Source organism: Fistularia commersonii, chromosome 19 (assembly GCF_037954325.1).
Source record: "Fistularia commersonii isolate RoL2024-O1a breed Wild chromosome 19, RoL_Fcom_v1.0, whole genome shotgun sequence".
NCBI lineage: Eukaryota > Metazoa > Chordata > Actinopteri > Syngnathiformes > Fistulariidae > Fistularia > Fistularia commersonii.
The window spans coordinates 7,077,002-7,095,856 of record NC_141302.1 but is presented as its reverse complement, the minus strand read 5'-3'; the positions used below and the strand labels follow the sequence as shown (position 1 = coordinate 7,095,856).

At 38.8% G+C, this 18,855-nt stretch overlaps 2 protein-coding genes across 2 annotated transcripts in view; both read right to left on the bottom strand.

The window, feature by feature from the left end:
- Nucleotides 1-13,973, bottom strand: part of LOC147223615 (glucosidase 2 subunit beta-like) — a 153,097-nt gene extending 139,124 nt beyond the window's left edge. Inside the window, exons 1-6 of the mRNA XM_086166435.1 lie at nt 13,789-13,973; nt 12,383-12,499; nt 11,625-11,720; nt 8,893-8,950; nt 7,861-7,978; nt 2,596-2,725 (exon numbers count right to left, since the gene is read on the bottom strand). Of these exons, the coding sequence (XP_086022561.1) occupies nt 2,596-2,725; nt 7,861-7,978; nt 8,893-8,950; nt 11,625-11,720; nt 12,383-12,499; nt 13,789-13,882 (613 nt within the window). The 5' untranslated portion in view covers nt 13,883-13,973. The remainder of the gene's footprint in view (nt 1-2,595; nt 2,726-7,860; nt 7,979-8,892; nt 8,951-11,624; nt 11,721-12,382; nt 12,500-13,788) is intronic.
- A 2,048-nt stretch (nt 13,974-16,021) lies between these two features.
- On the bottom strand, nt 16,022-18,154 carry LOC147223614 (doublesex- and mab-3-related transcription factor A1-like). The gene is made up of 2 exons (XM_086165803.1): nt 17,607-18,154; nt 16,022-17,446 (listed from the first exon to the last, which is right to left on the bottom strand). The coding sequence occupies exons 1-2, from the start codon at nt 18,067-18,069 to the stop codon at nt 16,674-16,676; spliced, it is 1,236 nt and encodes a 411-aa protein (XP_086021929.1). The 5' UTR covers nt 18,070-18,154; the 3' UTR covers nt 16,022-16,673.
- Between the last annotated feature and the right edge of the window lie 701 nt (nt 18,155-18,855).

The following is an 18,855-nucleotide window of genomic DNA, read 5'->3' as shown; positions in this document are numbered from 1 at the left end:
ATATTTAGAAGACCGAGATGGGAGATGGAAATAAACAGTGACATATCAATGGACACCTGTGAAGAGATATGTATTGAGGCACACCAGACCAGAAATTCAAACTCCTGGAGAGAATTCAGGCAAAAAGTAATTAGGTTTTTCAGAACACCAGAAATAATAGCTAAGAAGGGGGCGACACATTGTAGTTCTTGCTGGAGAAATAGCGGTAAAGATATCGCCAACCATACAAATATTTTGGCTTTGCCCCGAACTGCTTATTTTGGAAGATTTTTGATGTTTTCAAACAGGACATTCCACAAAGCCCTACAACTGCATTATTAGGAGCAACCCCTATGGGTATAGACTGAAAGGATGAAAAATACCTCCTTAACATATTGCTCACAGCAGCATTAAAAGCTATAACTATCAGGAGGTTAAAACCAGATCCCCCTACATATAATACATGGATCCAAAAAAGGAATGGGACATTTACCAGATAGAGCAAATTATATATTCATTAAGACTTCAGAAGCCTATCTTTTCTAAACAATGGGCTTCTGCCATATCTTTACTAATACAATAAAGTTAGACTCAAAGAGTTTTGGACTGGCAACGGACATCATATCCTTTTAGATTACCTATGTGGAGTGGATTTTTTTTTGTTCTTTTGTTTTGTTTTTTATCACGATGTGTACCCGTTGTTGATGTCGAGAAAAACTAAGTAAAAGTAAAAAAATATATATGTTGAAATGTAACATTTTACTTAGCTTTATGTTTAAGTGTTCAATTATTTTTGAGCCTCTGAAATGAGGAGTGCTTGTATAAAAAAAAGCTGCAATTCCTACATGTTTAATCATAGTTTTGTTCAACCCCTTGAATTAAACCTTAAAGTCTACACTTCAATTCTGTTGTAGGTGCATCATTTCAAATCACATGTGGTGGCATGACGAGCCCAAATTATGAGGATTGTGTCACTGTTCAAATATTTCTGGGCCTAGCTATTTGAAAATTGAACCTGAAGCACTTCATCCAAAATTGTAGGAAAAAAACAAACCAAAACTGGTGTGTTATACTCCTGAAATTGTAATGAAAAACAACTTCTCCCTGTAACAAGAGCAAAGTCCAAATGAAATGTAATCAAGAATAGATGAGAGTTTGATAGTGTATAGAGAATAGAGAGAGTAAAATGCTTCTATGTTTGTTAGACCGTTTTTTTCAGTCTTTCTTTCACTATATACAAGCATTCTTTTGTCCTTTTAAAAAAATAAAATTTAAACACCAATGTTTGTAGCTAGTTTTGTCTCTGAAAATAAATTCAGACTGCCACTTAAAATGAGTGAGGAAGCATAAGAGAAAAAAAAAAAAAAAAAAAAACAGGTGTAGCATAATTAGTCCAAAGTGGAAATGCATGCATTGTCACACTTAAGTGGGGACAATAACATTGGCAGGTGACCTGCTGATAAACCAAATGGCTCTCATTTCTGACAGAGGCTGCCTCAGACCCTTACCACAGGCATGCATCGCAGACACTGATTGTGGCTGATTTGGGAAAACAAAGCCCTTTTAAAGTGACTGAACCTTCACTTCACTTTCAACACCAACACAAACCCTCATTAAAGCAGCATAATAAAAGCCTACTGTAGATGGACAGCTAACTTGGACAAGACATGCCATCCCTTCCACAGAAATAAAAATTGCTGGTTGTTATGTTCTTAAGATGAACAGTAATGGAACTAAAGTATGACAGGCTAAAGAAAGTGGGGGGGCCTGTGACGCATGTCAGCTCTTACTGTGGGAAGCATGATGGATGCATCATCAGCAGAGCTATCAACTTTAAATTACTTTTGTTGCAATCAAGATTTTTAGCCCGGGTGGATTTTGCCATGAGAGGTAGAGCAAGTGGTGTCATAACGTCACACTACGAAACAAGAAACATGACATAGAAGTAGTGAAAAACAATTAGATTATTCTGAAAAAGTATCCATTTTGTTATGAATATTAATAAGCAAACAACATGAAGCGTGTCCGAAGGAATTTTCCTGGTAAGAATACAGTAAGGATGACTTGTCTGGGAGAATTCAAGTCGATAGAGTAACACCGCCTATCTCTAACCCCCTGATGAACTTCAGTAAAAATGATCCAACATTATTGCCTGCCCAGACCCACAACTTCTAACACACACCACCGCATGTCTGACCATCAGTTACGACACAGAGGCAGCTTGTGCTCACAGTGATAAGGGAATTTTCCAATGAGTCATAAGCAACATCTCTCTGAAGGTTTGTGGAATGTAAAAGGAGAGCTGTGAGAATGCAATATGCTGTTGCTCAGCACTCTTATCCAAGACCATTTATTTCACCAGTGCTGGAATCTGTATTAAATCCTTCCAGCTGTCTCTGATGTTCAACCATTTGTCATCCTGACCACCTGGCCTGAGGTGCTGAGGTTAGTTTGCTTTGGTTCAATGTGAGGCTGGGCTGGGATGAAATGGAAGCTGCCCCTTGGTGGCCATAAAAGTGACCTAACTATGTCTGCAAGCTGTTGCGATTTCGTAGATGGAGCAAATTTTCTGGAATGGACTAAATCACGGAAGGTTAAAGGTGGAATGACACTTACCACCCTCAGCGGCACCCAGCTCATCTAATGTTTGTTCTCTGAGTTGTTCAGCTTCACGTTTCCTCCTCCTGTGTTCCTCTAATTTGATCTGCAGGTCCTCAGCCACCTGCTGAAGCTCCCTGAGCTGGGCCTGAGGACACAGACACTAGGCTTAAATCTACATTAAATTATATAGATTTTACTTTATGATAGTCTTTGAATAAAAGTGATGCCCCTCAAAGTGGTATCCTTGTCAAGCAAAGGTTGTTTGTTTTGATAGGATCGGGAATGAGTCCATCAGAGAGACAACAGATGTTAAATGTTTTGCAGATAAGGTCAGAGAGGCCTAACTGAGATGGTTTGGCCATTTATAGAGGAGGGATAGTGAATATATTGTTAGAAGGATGCTGAGGTTGGAACTGCCAGGCAGAAGACCTCGAGGAAAACTGAAGAGGAGATTTATGGATCGATGGAAGAGGACATGAAGTTTGTTGGTATGAGAGAAAAGGAGAGGGGTAGATGGAGGCAGATGATTTGCTGTGGCGACCCCTGGAGGAAACAGATGAAAAGAAAGGAGGAGATGTAGAGCGTTGGTTAGCAATTTCAAATTAAAACATAATAAAAAAGAGGGAAGGGGGGTCCTCCAGCTTGCTCCCACGGGCCAAAACCATGAAGCTACAGTGATTTAAGGCTCTACTTTGTCCTTAGGTGTAAATACGTGGCTGATTGATAAAAGTCTCTGGTCCAGTGTGGATCCACCTCTCACCGTAGGCTGGCAACATTGCACTCAAAATAAGAAGTAAAAGAAATGGATGGACTGCTCAGAAAATCTACTTGACTGTGTTTAAATCACTGGAACTTTCATGAGTGTACTGACAAGAAATGGTATCAAAGTCCAATCAAAGAAAACATGAAATAATACATTATCAGCAGAAAGTAATCAAAACCATCAAGAAAATCTTACAACTAGAAAACAGGAAATCAAAGACAAATCAGCAGAGAATCTGACAAAAATGGTAAAAGATTAAAATGAGCTTCACAAGAAAGTATTTTCTTTCCTTCTGCAAATACTTGAAGTGATTATTGCACTCATTGTTACAAAACATAAACATTGAATTTGTCGAAAAGAAAATAGTCACACATAATATTTGATTGTAGCTCAAAAGTAACTTCTATTTTCAGGGTTTATGCATGGCACGTTGTATGTGCTATACATATATATACAGTATATATACATACATGTATATAAATGGACTTGTGTGTGTCTGTGTGTATGTATCCGTGGGCAATTTGGTTAGGCTGAACTTAAAATAAGTCTGCATTAGATAGAACATGCTTCCCATTATGATGACTAAAGTTATCAAATATATAATACCACATTAAAAAATTGTCCAACATTGAAGTAATAAAAATGGGGGGAAAGGGGACACTTTGCTTGCGGCCATGAGAATATTTGAAGAAAATTGATGGAATTACATTTTTAGATTTTGGGAGCTAACTCCCTCGCTGCCCTCCGCTCCTTCTCTTCCACTATCTTTCATGTATCATCTTCCTCCACACCACAATCAGCACACGAATTCACAAAAGTTGTGCGACAGCAATCGGGCTCGCACAATGGACTATTTAAATCACTTGCATTGGGAGGTGTTGCTGTCTCAATGAAAATGACAGCTTTTGACAACTAAGCATAACCTATCATCACTCCCTGTAATGGAACAATTAATATGAGGAGCTCTGTGTGTGTGTGTGTGTGTGTGTGTGTGTGTGTGTGTGTGTGTGTGTGTGTGTGTGTGTGTCTGTTTACTTGTATTACTACAAAACATGTTGGAATCAAAATGCAAAGCATGCCCCCCAACTTTGTCCGATTATGAGACAAAAACAGTCTTCCTCACGTAAATCAATCCCTTGTAGGGTCAGAGCATTGTTTAAGATCTGGAAGACAGCTAAGATTAGTAAGTCAATGTAATGACCTTTATGGTGATAAAAGCACGGTTGTGTGTGCGTGCGTGCATGTGTGTGTGTCTTCCAGCCTCTTCTCAGAAACTCCCATAATGCAGTGATGGATTCTGCTGCTTCTGATAGGGATGACTACCTTTCTAGGGCGTGCTGCTTGCTTAGACCTCTTCAGTTTGCTGCAGTGATTTATGAGCTCCATTTTGGCTCCACGAGAACATATTTAATACAAGTCACAACACACAACATCAAAAACTTAAAAAAAAGAATTTTGCTCTTGTGTCAATGAAGAAAGAATCATTGTTTAACGTTAAGAGAAAACAATGAAAACCAAAATTTCAATACGCGTCGACTGAATAAAGTAAAATATGTGAATAAACAAATCAAAAGAGAAATAAATCAAGGAAAAGTTGATGTATGGATCTCTAAGATAAATCCCTGATACTCTTTAGGCAAAATAAATACATACATATTGTGCACTCTGGAGAGCAAAAGCTTCAAAGGATCCCAGGGACTAAAAGAATTTTAGGAAGAGAACATTCACAGCATTCAAAATGACTGATAATTGGGGTCAGCATACACGAAATACAAATTAAAAAATTTGGAAGAGATTAAAAACTTGTTTAGGAAATGTGGGTATTTGTTGTTTAGATAGAGGATTGTAATAAGAATTACAATGAGGCCTTGAGTCACTACTGAGAATGTATTTTTATGGCTGTTTTATTTTCTATTCATTGTAATACTCAGTCTGACTACAGGAGCAGCAATGCTGCATAGCCAGTCTATGTTTTACCAAACATGGCCTCATTTTACTGGTTTAATTTACTTTTCAGACATTTCCAGAATCCTGTTGAGTCACAGCAGTTTCCCTCATGAAGACATGCTGCTCTCAAAAAAAAAATAAAAATCTAATGGTTCTCTTGATATTATTTCAAAAAAAATGTTTTCTAGTATTTTTTTCTTCAGCAGCAGATTCTTGACCCCTCAACCAGAAGAGGAGTTCGCCTCTGAGTCAGTGTGTAAGTTTTCCAAGACAAAGCCCCAGAGGTAACCCTGCAATATCAACAGAGATGCACAGAGAGATGAGGATCACAATGCGTGGCAGGGCTAGGAGCACTGGGTGACACTTCAGCCTCGATCTGTCAATCAGATGCTATGGAAAAGAACACAGGGCCAAAAAGAGAACAAAAAAACAAGTGTGGAGAGGAAACACTCAGAGACCATCAGCTGAAAAAACAGGAAAGAGGGAAGGTGTATTTGACTAAAAGTGGCCACTCAGAAAAACTTGCGATGGTCAAATCAGCTCCATCCATTTTTAACTGTACATATTGCTTGTAACAGAAAGGAGCCCGTGTTGCATCTTCAATATAAGCTTTAGATGGAAATAAATAAATAAACTCAAAATAATACTTTTTGTCACAATATCAAAAAAAATGACACATTTGTATTCATATCTTGGAACTACGAGTTGTGCAGGGGGGGATAACTTGTTAAACGATTCTCTGTAGAGTAGCTGAGGGAGAAAAAAATTATAATTCAAATAGTTCCTACAATGATAATTCAGGAACAAGATCTCTGGAGAGTAAGATTTAATTTATAAAAATCTAGAAAGATCATAAACAGCAAAATTTACCAGTTTAATCTCCACCAAACTCCATCGCTTGTAAGTAAATTTGGCCTAATCCTTAATGAACTGGAAGAACAAATGGAGAGCGCTGCTTTGAAAACTGTGAAGTAGTTTGTAGTAGTCTCAAGGCTCTGTAAATATCTGGTAAGTGCTTTTTTTGTCACGATTAATCAGTCTGCCCTAAATTGAATGGACCCTTCCTCAGCTCATCCTACAACTCACACTCAAAACCTGGTGAAATATGGCCTGATAGTTTTTGCCCAATTCTTTTAAAGGACAGACAACCCAAACAAACAAAGCGGGAGGCATGGGTGAAAACATGACCTCTTTGGCGGCGGAAATTATACAAGTGAGGTTATCACCGGGAAAATGTGTTTCGTAAGTTCTCAGAACTCAGACCATCTCTTGTTGAGTGACAAGGCAAAAAAAAAAAGTGCAGCAGTGGAAGGATGGTGGTGGAAGCTGCGCAGCAGATGCACTTAGCAGTTGGTATTGTGAATATGTGTGGTAAAAACAGTATCATCAAGCATGTCTGCCCATTTAGATAGAACCCCCTTACAGTTAAACACAAACAATAGCAAACACTACAACAAACGCACAAAAGCATCTCTATCAACCTGTGCTTTTGCACTGAAAGAACACCTGCATGAAAACATAACTAGCTGAGGAAAATAGTTAATAGAGTAACTAAAAACCAACTTATACCATTTATGTTCATACACTCATGTGATGTCATGAGCAGGAGACAATAATTTGTTCGCCAAAATCTAAAGAAAAAAAAATCAATACTAGAACTATTATCCCAGCCAATAATCAATGGATTCCAATGCATGCTATTAAATTAATTATATTCTAAAGCCAAACCAATATGCCATTCAGCCAGTTTAAAATCTTGTAATATGACAGTCAATATGTAAATATGTATATATATTTTCTGACTATATAAGTTAGGTCGGATATGTGTTAGCAGCCGTTTAATAATGCATATGACATTTGCAGATAATCAGTGCCCTCTGAGGATGTGTGATAAAGGCCTGAAAGAAATTAAAAACACAGGCATCTGTAATTTCTTTGATTAAATGGTTGAAAATGGCTTAAAATGAGATAAAATGAAGTGAAGTGATCTCTGTGGAGCAATCAACTATCAGCCAGACTCTTATTGTGACTGTTATAAAGGAAGTTTTGTACAGGTCCACACTTGTACATTTGCTACATTTGTTTTACAAAGACAAAGCCGCATTTAAAACCAAGTAAAACAATTAAATGGGACACAATAGATGAGACATGTTTTAAAAAGGGGGAATAACCCACATAAGGATTTTGCAAAACAACACTCAAATGTGATTTTTTTTGACATATAATAGTGATAAAAGGCCACTTTAACACAGGGACATCAGGATTAAGCTGAGGAAATTTATTTTCATTTCATGGGGCTTTTGATAATTCATCCTCTCAACCAGTGGCATCCCTGTCTTGAAACAATGATTCTTCCAGATACAAAAAAAGATTTAATTTGGCTGGCATTACTATATCTAGGCCACTTAATTTCAGGTCAACCAAGACCGTCTGAAAGCTGCTTGAAACACCTGGGCGAAAGGTGTTGGTGTTCTGAGTTGAAGCCGGATGAGGCCTCAGAAGAAAAGCCCTGATGACTCCTTCTGCCACATTCCATACACTAGTTGTTAATTTAGCAGACGAAAGCATACCTGTTTCTCCCTCCAGAGCAGCACTCCCTCCTCAATCAGCTGCTGCTTGAGCTGCAAACCCTCATCCAAGGTCCTCATATGGCCCTCCACGTTCGCCCTTTCTCTCTGTCCCAGATTCCTGCAAGAGAGAGAGAGAGAGGATTCCCAATGCAATCATTATGGAGAAAAGATCCACCCTGCTATGGTCATTGACATGACGAAATCCAATCTTTAAGGACCCACAATGCAGCTTGAATCCAAATGGCATAAAAGAAGGGTAAATAAGATGGAGCTGATGCGCTGATGCCAAACTAAATTGTTTCTGAAATCTGGAAAACACAGTATGTGTGGACCTTGTGGAAACATAATGAAATGTATTCTTCTCGTTTTCGGTTTTGAGGGGAATGGCAGTGAGTGAAATAATAGAGGACTGACAACAAAAGAAATGGGATATTAGAAATTAGATTTACACAGCAGACTCCATTTCTGCATTGGAGTTTGGTGCACGTTTTGCCATGCGGCTCTGAAAGGTCGATGAATATCACCTAGCTGGGACCGAGCTGAGTTTACAGCAATGTTAAAATCTATGCAGCATGTAATCCGCCCAACAGAAACTTAATTATCTGCAAGAAAATCACAGTTGAATGTGGATCCTGAAAGCGCAATTTATAGTGAGAAAAAGGGAAGTGTAATGAGGTGGCAAGTCAGATGTCTTTCTTATGGATGCAGAAAAAAATGCGATGCATTTACATTTCAAGGCAAAGGCTGAACTATTTCCAGTTCTTAATCATAGGGGCACCATGCCCCCTGGTGGTGCAATGAATGAGTCACTATTATCACAAGGAGCAACCGCGTACTGTCAGACTGTGGCATCGATGAATATGTTTAAAACAAGTTGGATGAAAAGAAATCTGCATTTTAATCAGCTGTGTTATTTCACACTTGAATTCTTTTCGCAATTCGCAGGCCCTCCAGCTTCCGTCTTCCCGCTCTGAGTCAACACATGCATGTTGCATTTTATGAATAATGAGTCTCAGTTTAGAGTCAACTGACCAGCATGAGTTCTGGCACTGAGCGTGGCTGTTGTATTCATCCGAAGCGTCACAGCAATCTGGCAGTAGACAGAGGAGCAAACAGCATGTCAAGAATTCAGTGAGAGCAATATGTTTTCTTTCTATTTATTCCATGATCAATTTATGCCGGATAATACTTCATCAAGGCTATATGTATTAGAAAAATAGCCCTGAATGTTTCAAAATTCAGGTGTTGCTATTCCCTGATGGATATGGATCATGCTGCGGAAGGGATAATCACATGTCACAGACACAACACAAGGAATGTTGTATTCAACTGCATTTATCTGCAGAAATGTATTTGATACTATCTTTTTGATTGTTTTTTTTAATAGATTTTTTTTTAGAATTTAAAAACATACTGCTAAGATTTTACATATATTGCCACTAATTTTTCACATGTTTGCAAGAAGTAGATCATACATATAATGAGAGATATGTTAAAAACATTGTAGAGTTAAAAGATGGATTGAAAGGTATGAGGAATTTGCACTTACCAAAATCTCAAACCAATTTATTGAAAGAACTGCTTCGTAATGAGTATAGATTAGATTAGAATTTTTAGAACACAAGTAAGTTATCCTGAAAAAAAGATTGTGATTATCTGTAATACTGTTTCCATACAAGAAAATAAGCCATTTGTTTTATTTATTCTTGGGAAGTTGCAGCTATTCCAAAGCAATAAAAAAAATTTAAACAAATAGATAAGTTGGACGAGTGGGCTAAATTTCACGAACAAATTATTTGAAATTCAGCAAAAGAACTTATAAGAAATATCGCCTCCGAAGTGAAACTCTGGAGTGAAAAATGCAGCATGAAACAGCAGCCTGAAAACGATAAGTAAAATACTTGGAAGGGGGTCAGTAGAGGTCATTTATATTGCATAGCAGCCTTTCAGGAGCATTCGAATAGATTGAATTCAATCTAACGTGCTCTTAATCTGAGCTATACAAATAATGTTATTTGCCACGGTCAAACCAGATGTTATGAAATATTGTTATAAAAGGGGCATCAAAAGATCACTTCACATTCTCTTTTCCCAGTTTTGTTGCAAACCACCCAATTCAGTTGATTTACGTAAAATGTAACTGAAAAGGCAAACAACTTCTATAACTTCAAAAGCATGAAAAACTGACCAGAATCCACCCAATGCAGCGTCTGATAGGTCCACATTGTGTAATATAATATGGATGCTTCTAATCTCCTTAGTCAATTTTCTTACAAAATCAAAAAGATCTTCTTTATGCTGTGTTTTTGGTTCAGAGAGGCGCTTGAGATCATTTACCTAAAAATAAAAAATACAGCAGCTGTGTTTTTGAGGGCTCTGATCTCACTATTTCCTCAGATATTTCATCCCACAGTGCGGGCACAGTGTGAAATGTCTCAATTATCCTGATCCCCATTGATGACCAGTAGAACAAGAGCATTGCATCCCAGAAAAGGACACAAGTGAAAAGCTCTCAATGTGTGAGCAAAGTATGAGAAGATGAGTGAGAATCACAGCGAAAAGGGTTAGCAGTAGACCTTTCAGAAATATTCTCCCTGCTGCCCTTTCATTCTTCAATCCTTCCATTTTTTTACGGATGCTGCTGAAAGTAATGGAGACAGATGCACGATGGGAAGCATGACGGGATGACTTTCAAGAAAAGCAGAATGGGAAGAGCAAACATGTAGATGTCTGCACTAGAGAGCCAGCTCCTGTTTGCTTTGTCTTCTTCGTCTCTTCTTCGACAAAATGACAGCATGGAGTGACAACCAGCACACCAGCAGGTCAGTTTTCTTAACTCGTACTAAAATCTGAGTTGGTGCTCTGAAAAAAAATCATTAAAAGGGAAGAAATTTGAAAGGACCATGGCTCAGTCAAAAAAGATTTAGACTTACTTGGACTTGAACCATTTAATATTTTAAAAGGTGAACTTAATTTGGGATAAACTGGTGCACAAGAGATTGTTATTTTTTCTAAAAACTGCAGCTTGAGGTTGAAAAGTCTGTTATGTTAGAGAGGCGAATTTAGAGCCGCGAAGACATCAGTCTAATGTCAATTAAATGACAGAAATATGTCATGCAAACCTTCCATTTCAACTAAAAGTAAAGTCATGTAATTAAAAACAATAGAATCTAGTGTTTACCGTGAAACTTGTAAAACAATAAAGTGTTACATTATGTTAATGATAACATTTGGACTTTGAAATACATTAGATTTTGGTTATTGACAATAATACTAGAACTTGAAAATCGCATCACTATATCAGGTATCATCGAATTCAAAATCGCACCTGAATTCAACCTATATTTGACCAAATATTTTCATCTAAACTATATGGTTGTCCTTCTAGATGCATGGATATTAAAAACTCATCTTATCAAACATACACAGATTTTAATACATCTGTGAGAGACCAATATCTAATAATCATGTTATGTGGTGGACAAACAAGTTAGGCTCTTAAATAATCTTAAACAGCTACTAGTGAAATAAAATTGGGAAAAATCACATTTGACCACCAACAAGACAACTACTGTATCCAAAACTATAAAAAGGATTAATTTTGTATCACTCTAAGCATTATCCTTGACATCCTGGAAAAATGCTTAGGCATGTTATTATTATTGGCTCTTCACCAAACTTTAAGTCATTCTATACATTTTAATAGGACCCTCTCCCTAGAGAGAATCATTTCATCTTTCACAATGTGATGCAGAAAACCTTACCACAGATGCCATCATTGACCCACGATGATGGGATGTAGTGTGGGCGGAAACCCAGATTGGTGCAGTAGAATCTACCACGCGGACAGGCAGAGGTTCCTACAAGTAGCAAAAGTCAGGCCTGCATAATAAGCTGACTTTCGCAAAGAATCCACAAGTATTTACACATATTACAGGGACTAATACATGAACTCTTCTTCAACAGCTGCAGCAGATACCGGAGCAGCTAACTCTTCTATTTTATTTCATTTGACAATGTTTGTGGCCTTTATCATCCCTACAATCAATCTTATCTTACTCTAAATGACAGATGATGGATTTATTTTACCAATAATTGTGGTTATGTACTTTAAGTAGACATGGATTATTGCCTTTTGAGAATTATAGTTAAATGAATTGAATTGTATTGTTGAAGTAGAGTCAAGGTTTATACTGAATTTACATAAAAATCTGCAAGAAATTACCTCAAAAACCACCAAGTAAGGACCCTGAAAAACTGAAATGCTTATATCAAAAAAAGGAGTTTGTCAATGACAGTGTGTTATCTCTGGATGCCTTTTTCAAATAATCAGCATCCTAGATTTGTGTGAGATAAACAATAAATTTTACAGTCAGTGCATCAAGTCAAGTGAGCTGAAATGATCATCATGCCACAAACTGCAAGCCATAAATAACATGAGTGCATTTAAATCTTAGTGGAAAAGGTTTGTCTGTGACACAGTTACATAAATAGACCATTGCCAGTAGACTTGCTTATTTACCTGGTTCATCTGAGCCGTCTTCACAGTCACAGTAATCATCGTTCACCTGCTCAAAGGGGATGATTTTAGACCCATCAATGCAAAGGAAAGATTTCCTCTCCTTGTAGAATCGTCTGTCTGCAACAAAATGAAACATTGACAAGTGAAGCCTATTGATCCAAAACTGAGATTCAAACAATATGTGAACAAAAGATGATACAGCAACTCTGTTTTGAGGTGATATTATAGCCTGATCTTAACCATCACATTTTAAACATCAAATATTAGTTCTTATTGAATTATTTTTGTCGCCTCTACATTGAAAATGTGAAACATCTTTAAGGGAAGAAATTCCAGTCCAGTTAAACTTAAATCTTGTCGACTTAAATTCGAGTCAACAAGATTGAAACCTAATCTGGATGTCTAAGCACCTCCACAGGCATCAAATATTATATTGCGCCACTTTCCCATCTATGGTTTTTAGGATAATAATTTGGTTAAAATCTTGTGTTTTTGTTTAGAATTTTTTCTGGAAAGTAATTATGCGTTAGTTTTCCTAAATAAATGAACTTCTTTTGAAACTTATAAAGGAAATACACATAAACAGCCATGGGAAAATGAAGTAATTATCACAAAAAGTAAAATAATTAGATTTAAATTAGTATTATTTACCAAGGAATTATCACAACATTCAAAAAGATACTGATCCTATATCTATGTCTATATCAATAACCTGAAACATTATAATGATCAGGAATCATCTAAAAGTTTCCATAAAATCTACAAGCAGTCACCAAAATGGGCTGTGAAAAAATGTCAACATACAAGCAAGAACTTACTTTAACTATCTCATGTACAAGCAGAAGAAACAAAATGACAAAGAAAAACTAAGAGTTTCATTTCTGTAGACCACATTTTTTCAGATTATTTTATTTTTATTTTTCAGCATCACGGTCTGTATATTTGCAAATTACAGTCCGTTTTTTTTTCTATTTCTGTACTTTGCCAACCCACACAGACTTTTATATTGATATTATACATTACATACATACATACATTATTCTATACATACATACATTATTATTGCATTTTATTTAAGTGTAATCTTTTTGTGTATATTCACTAATGTTGTCTTTGATTTTTGGCTTCCAATTTATTCAGATGTTGAGTAGATGTGATTATATATGGAGACATGATAAAATATGCTTAATATCTACAAGTCTTATAAGTCTATGGTTGTGATTGTCTTTGAATCGTTTTTGAAGAAAATGCATGTTATACAGATTTTTGAATTTTAAGAATCAGAAGTCCAACCACGTTGCCTGTGTTGACACGGAGGGGTTGTCAACATTTAAAACATGCTGCAAAACACACGACCATTTAACTGATAATGGAGTCTGGAGTCCTCTGAGCAGCTGGGAACTTACAAGACGAAGATATGCCTCTTATTTTCCGTGACTCCACCAAATCGAACCACAAAACAATGCTGAAGATAAAGCGCACGTCTGGAAGCCACATCATAAGCGCTGTCCCCGTTGATAAGTGCAAAAAATCCCCAAATTAAACATGTGTAAGTCTCATTTTGCCCCTCCGCGGTATAAACCTAAGGGTTTATTTCCTGAAACAGTTGGTCACGTGATCCTCCGGAGTTCGCTTATTGGTTGTATGAGAGTCCAATTCGTCCTATCATGACTCAGAACGGAAAGCGACGCAGAGAACGGAGTGCACGGTGATCGTTGACAGTGTAATCCTGGCCAGCAAATGTTGGCGTTCTACTAATTTGCATTTCTTTGTTCGTTTGTTTTTGAAAAAAAAAAATAATGATTTTTAATTATTGTGCACTGCCCCGTTTACTTGGTTCAGCTTCCTTTGGTTAATCCCCTAGAGATCGGAGCAAAATAATCTTTGAGTTTTCAAAACTTAGTATTTGTCATTTCACAACTTTGACCATTTAATATGGTTCTGTCCAATGCCTTTCTTTCTAAATATGTTAAGCATATAATCCACTGCATGTAAAACGACTACATGAAATAAGAGATTGGACTAATCAGAACATTCCCACCAGATTGTTGATCAATCAAACAATACTGATTCTTGTGAAGCAACTGGACTTTTTCTATATTGTTCTGAACGAGTCCAGTCACAAGGACAGGATCATGCAACTAGCACCATAACCTGGATGTCTGAGGACCTTCACAGACCTGCAACAAAGCAATAGCTGATGTTGAAGAGAGTCTAACAGCGATGCCCACCAGAGCCTGCATTGTTACCACTGCATGTTGAAAAAAATTCCACCATGTGGTACAGGAAGATGAAAAAAATAGCTCTAACAACAATTACATGTAATTGCCCAATTAAATGTCACAATAGCTGAGTTTTGATTCATTAATAAAGTATTTGGGGTTGTTTAATACCTTCTGCACACAAGCAGTGGTGTTGTGATGTTTCAAGGAACATTTGCTATAATTGCACTCGCAACCCCTGTGATTGTAATGAGCTAAAGCTATTAAGATAACCATAGAGATAATTGTTACTGTGAGAAAAAACTAATTAACACTGGATCATTTTATGAAAACTGATCCGTTCTGTGGGGGTGTACACAGTTTTCAGGTAGGCGTCACTTTAGCCGTAACTTTAGGCGTCATCGGTGATATTCACTACACTGTGATGCTTCAGTTAGAGTCTGTTTCTAAGTCATGACTGTGACAGGTGTCATCATATGTATTAATTACTCCAAATTATTTCAAATAAATCTCTCGCAGCAAAGTCTGTTGATTGAATTCGTCCAGGTCTCAAGAAGACCTCACAAAACACACAAGAACTGGCACCTTCCTCAAAAAAAAAAACATATCACTTCCTGAAAATGAAGACCGCAGCTTTCATTGTGCTTCCCTGATAAGGGGAACCATCTAGAATGATGCAGCTCATTAGTCAGGGGATATTTTGTCAATCGCTTAATGACCATTTTAACTAGCTGCTGCTATAATAAACATTCTCAAAGATCACTTCTTTTTCTAATTCTACAGAGGAATATATTATTACTCTATTATGTCCTCTCCAAGATTTAAACTGCAGCGATGGTCTGACATGGAATGTGTAGAAAGTCTATTAGCATGACACTGACAAAACTGGCCTGATGTGTTACGTGCTACAGGACTGTCTCAGAAAATTAGAATATTGTGATAAAGTTCTTTATCTTCTGTAATGCAATTAAAAAAACAAAAATTACTTTTCATGATATTCTAATATGTTGAGATATTTTGAGTTTTCTTAGAATGTAAGCCATAATCAGCAATATTAGAGTAATAAAAGGCTTGCAACATTTCAGTTGATTTGTAATGTATCCAGAATGTATGACATGTTTGCTTTTTAATTGCAATAGAGAAAATAAAGAACTTTATCACAATATTCTAATTTTTTGAGACCGTCCTGTATTCTGGTGTGCATCACATATTGAACCAGGACTTGCGCTATCATAAAACATGCTTGTTTGCCGAACCTTTATGGTCAGATTTTCAGCAGTGACTGCAGAAACTTACAACCATCAGTTAATGTAGAAAGCTACATCCATTATCCATCTCTGCATGTGCATCATCCTGTGCAGTGACGCTCAAACATCCAACTATAGGGACAAGAAGAAAAACAGGCTTTGGACTTGAGTAGGTCTTTAATGAAATGGCAGTGAAGGAAGAGAGCAAACAGCATCTTTCAATGTATCTCAATGACTTATGCAACCTCTAAATAGCTGAAAAATGTTGTCAATGCAGCTAATAGACCCTCCAAACAGTGTTGATAAGAGTCACATCGACTGAGCATCCACAAGGAGAGTATAGTTTGAATAAATACAGAAAATCAGGCACCTTGATGTAAGAAATATTAAGGCATTAAAATATACACAAACACCATCAACGCTGAATATGACTCAGGAACTGAAGAAAGCAATGACAGGGTGTTTCAGTATGTGCTGATGGCCCTGATGCAGGATGTTAATGTTGAACAGAAGCAGACTGTTAAATACCCAGAGGGGTGCTGGTAGATAGGTTGCACAAAAATCAGTCATGGAAGGGATGTGTAGAGAAAAAAATTTCAGTTATTCATCAGACGTCAGAGAGATGGAGAGGGAGGGGTACAGAAAGCCTGTGAGCATCATTTTTACAGTTTTGTTTAAGATAAAACATTTTTTTTTTTTTACAAAATGTACAACATTTTTGAATGGAAAACTAGTTCACTCTGCACACGAATTAAAGAAGGAAGCACTTGGGAAAAGAAATCTGGACATGGATCCCTGAGTAAAAAAAAAAAGGGGGGAGGGTCACTTGTCGTTGTTGAGTCGTGAGTACAGAGTGGAGCTGCAGAGAGAGTCTTTGCTCTGAAGGTAGGACAGGTCTCGGATCACCCCAGGGAGGGAGTACGAGTCCAGTGGGGGGCGCACCGGGAACACCGGCATCAGTCCGGATGCCACGTAAGGTGACATGAATCCAGCCATGCCTCCGTTCGCGGAGGAGTAGGCAACCCGTAAGGGGCTGACGCCGAGCCGGGGACCGAAGCCATAAAGGCCGTCTCCCCCCGCGGCGGTTGGAGTCACATGCAGCGGGGAGAAGGCCGACTTGCTCCCCAGGGAGCCGAAGGTGGCAGGAAGGCCGAGGCCGGGTCTGAGCGCGCCCGTCTGGCTGTACAGAGACAAGCCATCCGAGCCGCCGTCTTTGGATGTCAGGACCAGCTCGATGGATTTGACAATGTCCCCTTTGCAGGTTCTCACCATAGACTCCAGAGCTTCACGTTTCTGGTGAGGGAAGATCTTGGCCATGATGTCGGTGGGGTCCCGGTCCGGACCCGGCCTGTCCTTGGGTTTATCTGACTCGCTCCCAGAGTCCGGATCCGAGGAGGAGAGCGACATGTGGGGACTCCCCGTTTGATCCGAGCGCTGGTCGAACACCGGAGACGTGCTGGGGGAGCCTGTGGCTCCCAAAGCGGCAGCATGTTTGTCTGGGGACACATCTTTCTTGTCCTCTGGGGGGTCCAGGGGCGTAAATAGGGGTCGGTTCATGAATCCACCATAGAAGTTGTATTTGCCAGGTTTATCATCTGAAATGTAATGTTAAACATTACATAAATAGTTGGCGAATGTACACTTGATTGTGAGCAAACTGTGCGCACTCGCTAAAAATTGTATTATTTGTCATTCAAAATGCAAATATTGTTGAGAATCAGAATCATGAAATGACCTCCTGCGTCTGCCACTCACCTTCTTTTTGCGCGTCAGTCCTGAAAATATCAAACCCGGCCGGCGTGTTGGCGCTGGTTGCGTGAATCCCGGGACCCACCGGGGACCCTTGCGGGATCCCCGCTGGTTCCCCTCCGATCGCCGGCCCCGGGTAGAGGAGTCTCAGCTCACGGGCCTCGCTCTCCTCCTGTGCCTGCTGCCTCCTCAGCGCCACCTGCGCCGCCATCACCCGCTGTCTCTCCGCTATGAGCGTGCATTTGGCGCACACGCAGTCTCTCCAGCGGCAAAAGCGCTTGTGGCCCTTCAGTGCGGACACCACGCCGTGGTTGCGGCACCGTGCGCACTTTGGAGTCCGCGGGTATCCCCTCTCCAGAGCGGGGTTACAAGCCCGGAGGAAGAGAGGCGGGGGGCGCAGGAGGGAGGGGGACACCTGCAGGCCGCCGGTGTGGCCGGGCAGGCCGAGCGGTCTGATCCTGCCGTCCATCGCCCGGGAAAGATGCGGATCAGCTCTTTTCACTCCGCTGTTGTCAAACTTAAATGGGTCTGGAGGTCTTGGGGCCTGGTGTGAGTGATGCTCTCTGAAGGAAACAGCGCGTTTTAAACTCCTCTCCAGGTGGTTTGACGTGAAATACAACACCAGGTCACACCCCCTCCTTCTCCAGCCGCTTATTACACTCTATCATGTTTATGTGCATCCCGGATGCAGAGCCACTAATCCCATGGAACCGAGCCTATAGACTTAAACATGGTGCACAAAAGTTCGACTCTGTCAGAAATGAGAAAGTTCCAAGAGGTTGGGGAGAGGAGAACTTCAAGTTAGAAGGTCCAGATAGTGAAATGTGAGAGAAGAGAAAAAAATGAAACAAATATAAATACATGCATACATGCATACATACATACATACATACATACATACATACATACATACATAAATACATAGGAAAAATGGGGTATTATTCAGGGCCTGAAAAAAGCCTTCCTGAGGGATTTAAAACATGCACACATATCAATATATATATGCATTTTTTATAATAACAATATATTTAATAATAATTATATATGTGTATGAATATAATATAATACATAATCATCATTTTTATTATTTATCCTTTATTAATTCCCATGGGGAAATTTGTTCTCTGCAATTAACCCATCATGGATGAATCATGAGCAGTAGGCTGCAACACACCAGCACCAGGGGAGCAGTTAGAGGTTCAGTATTTTGCTCAACAACTCTTCGACACATTAGGAGGAGCCGGAAATCATACAA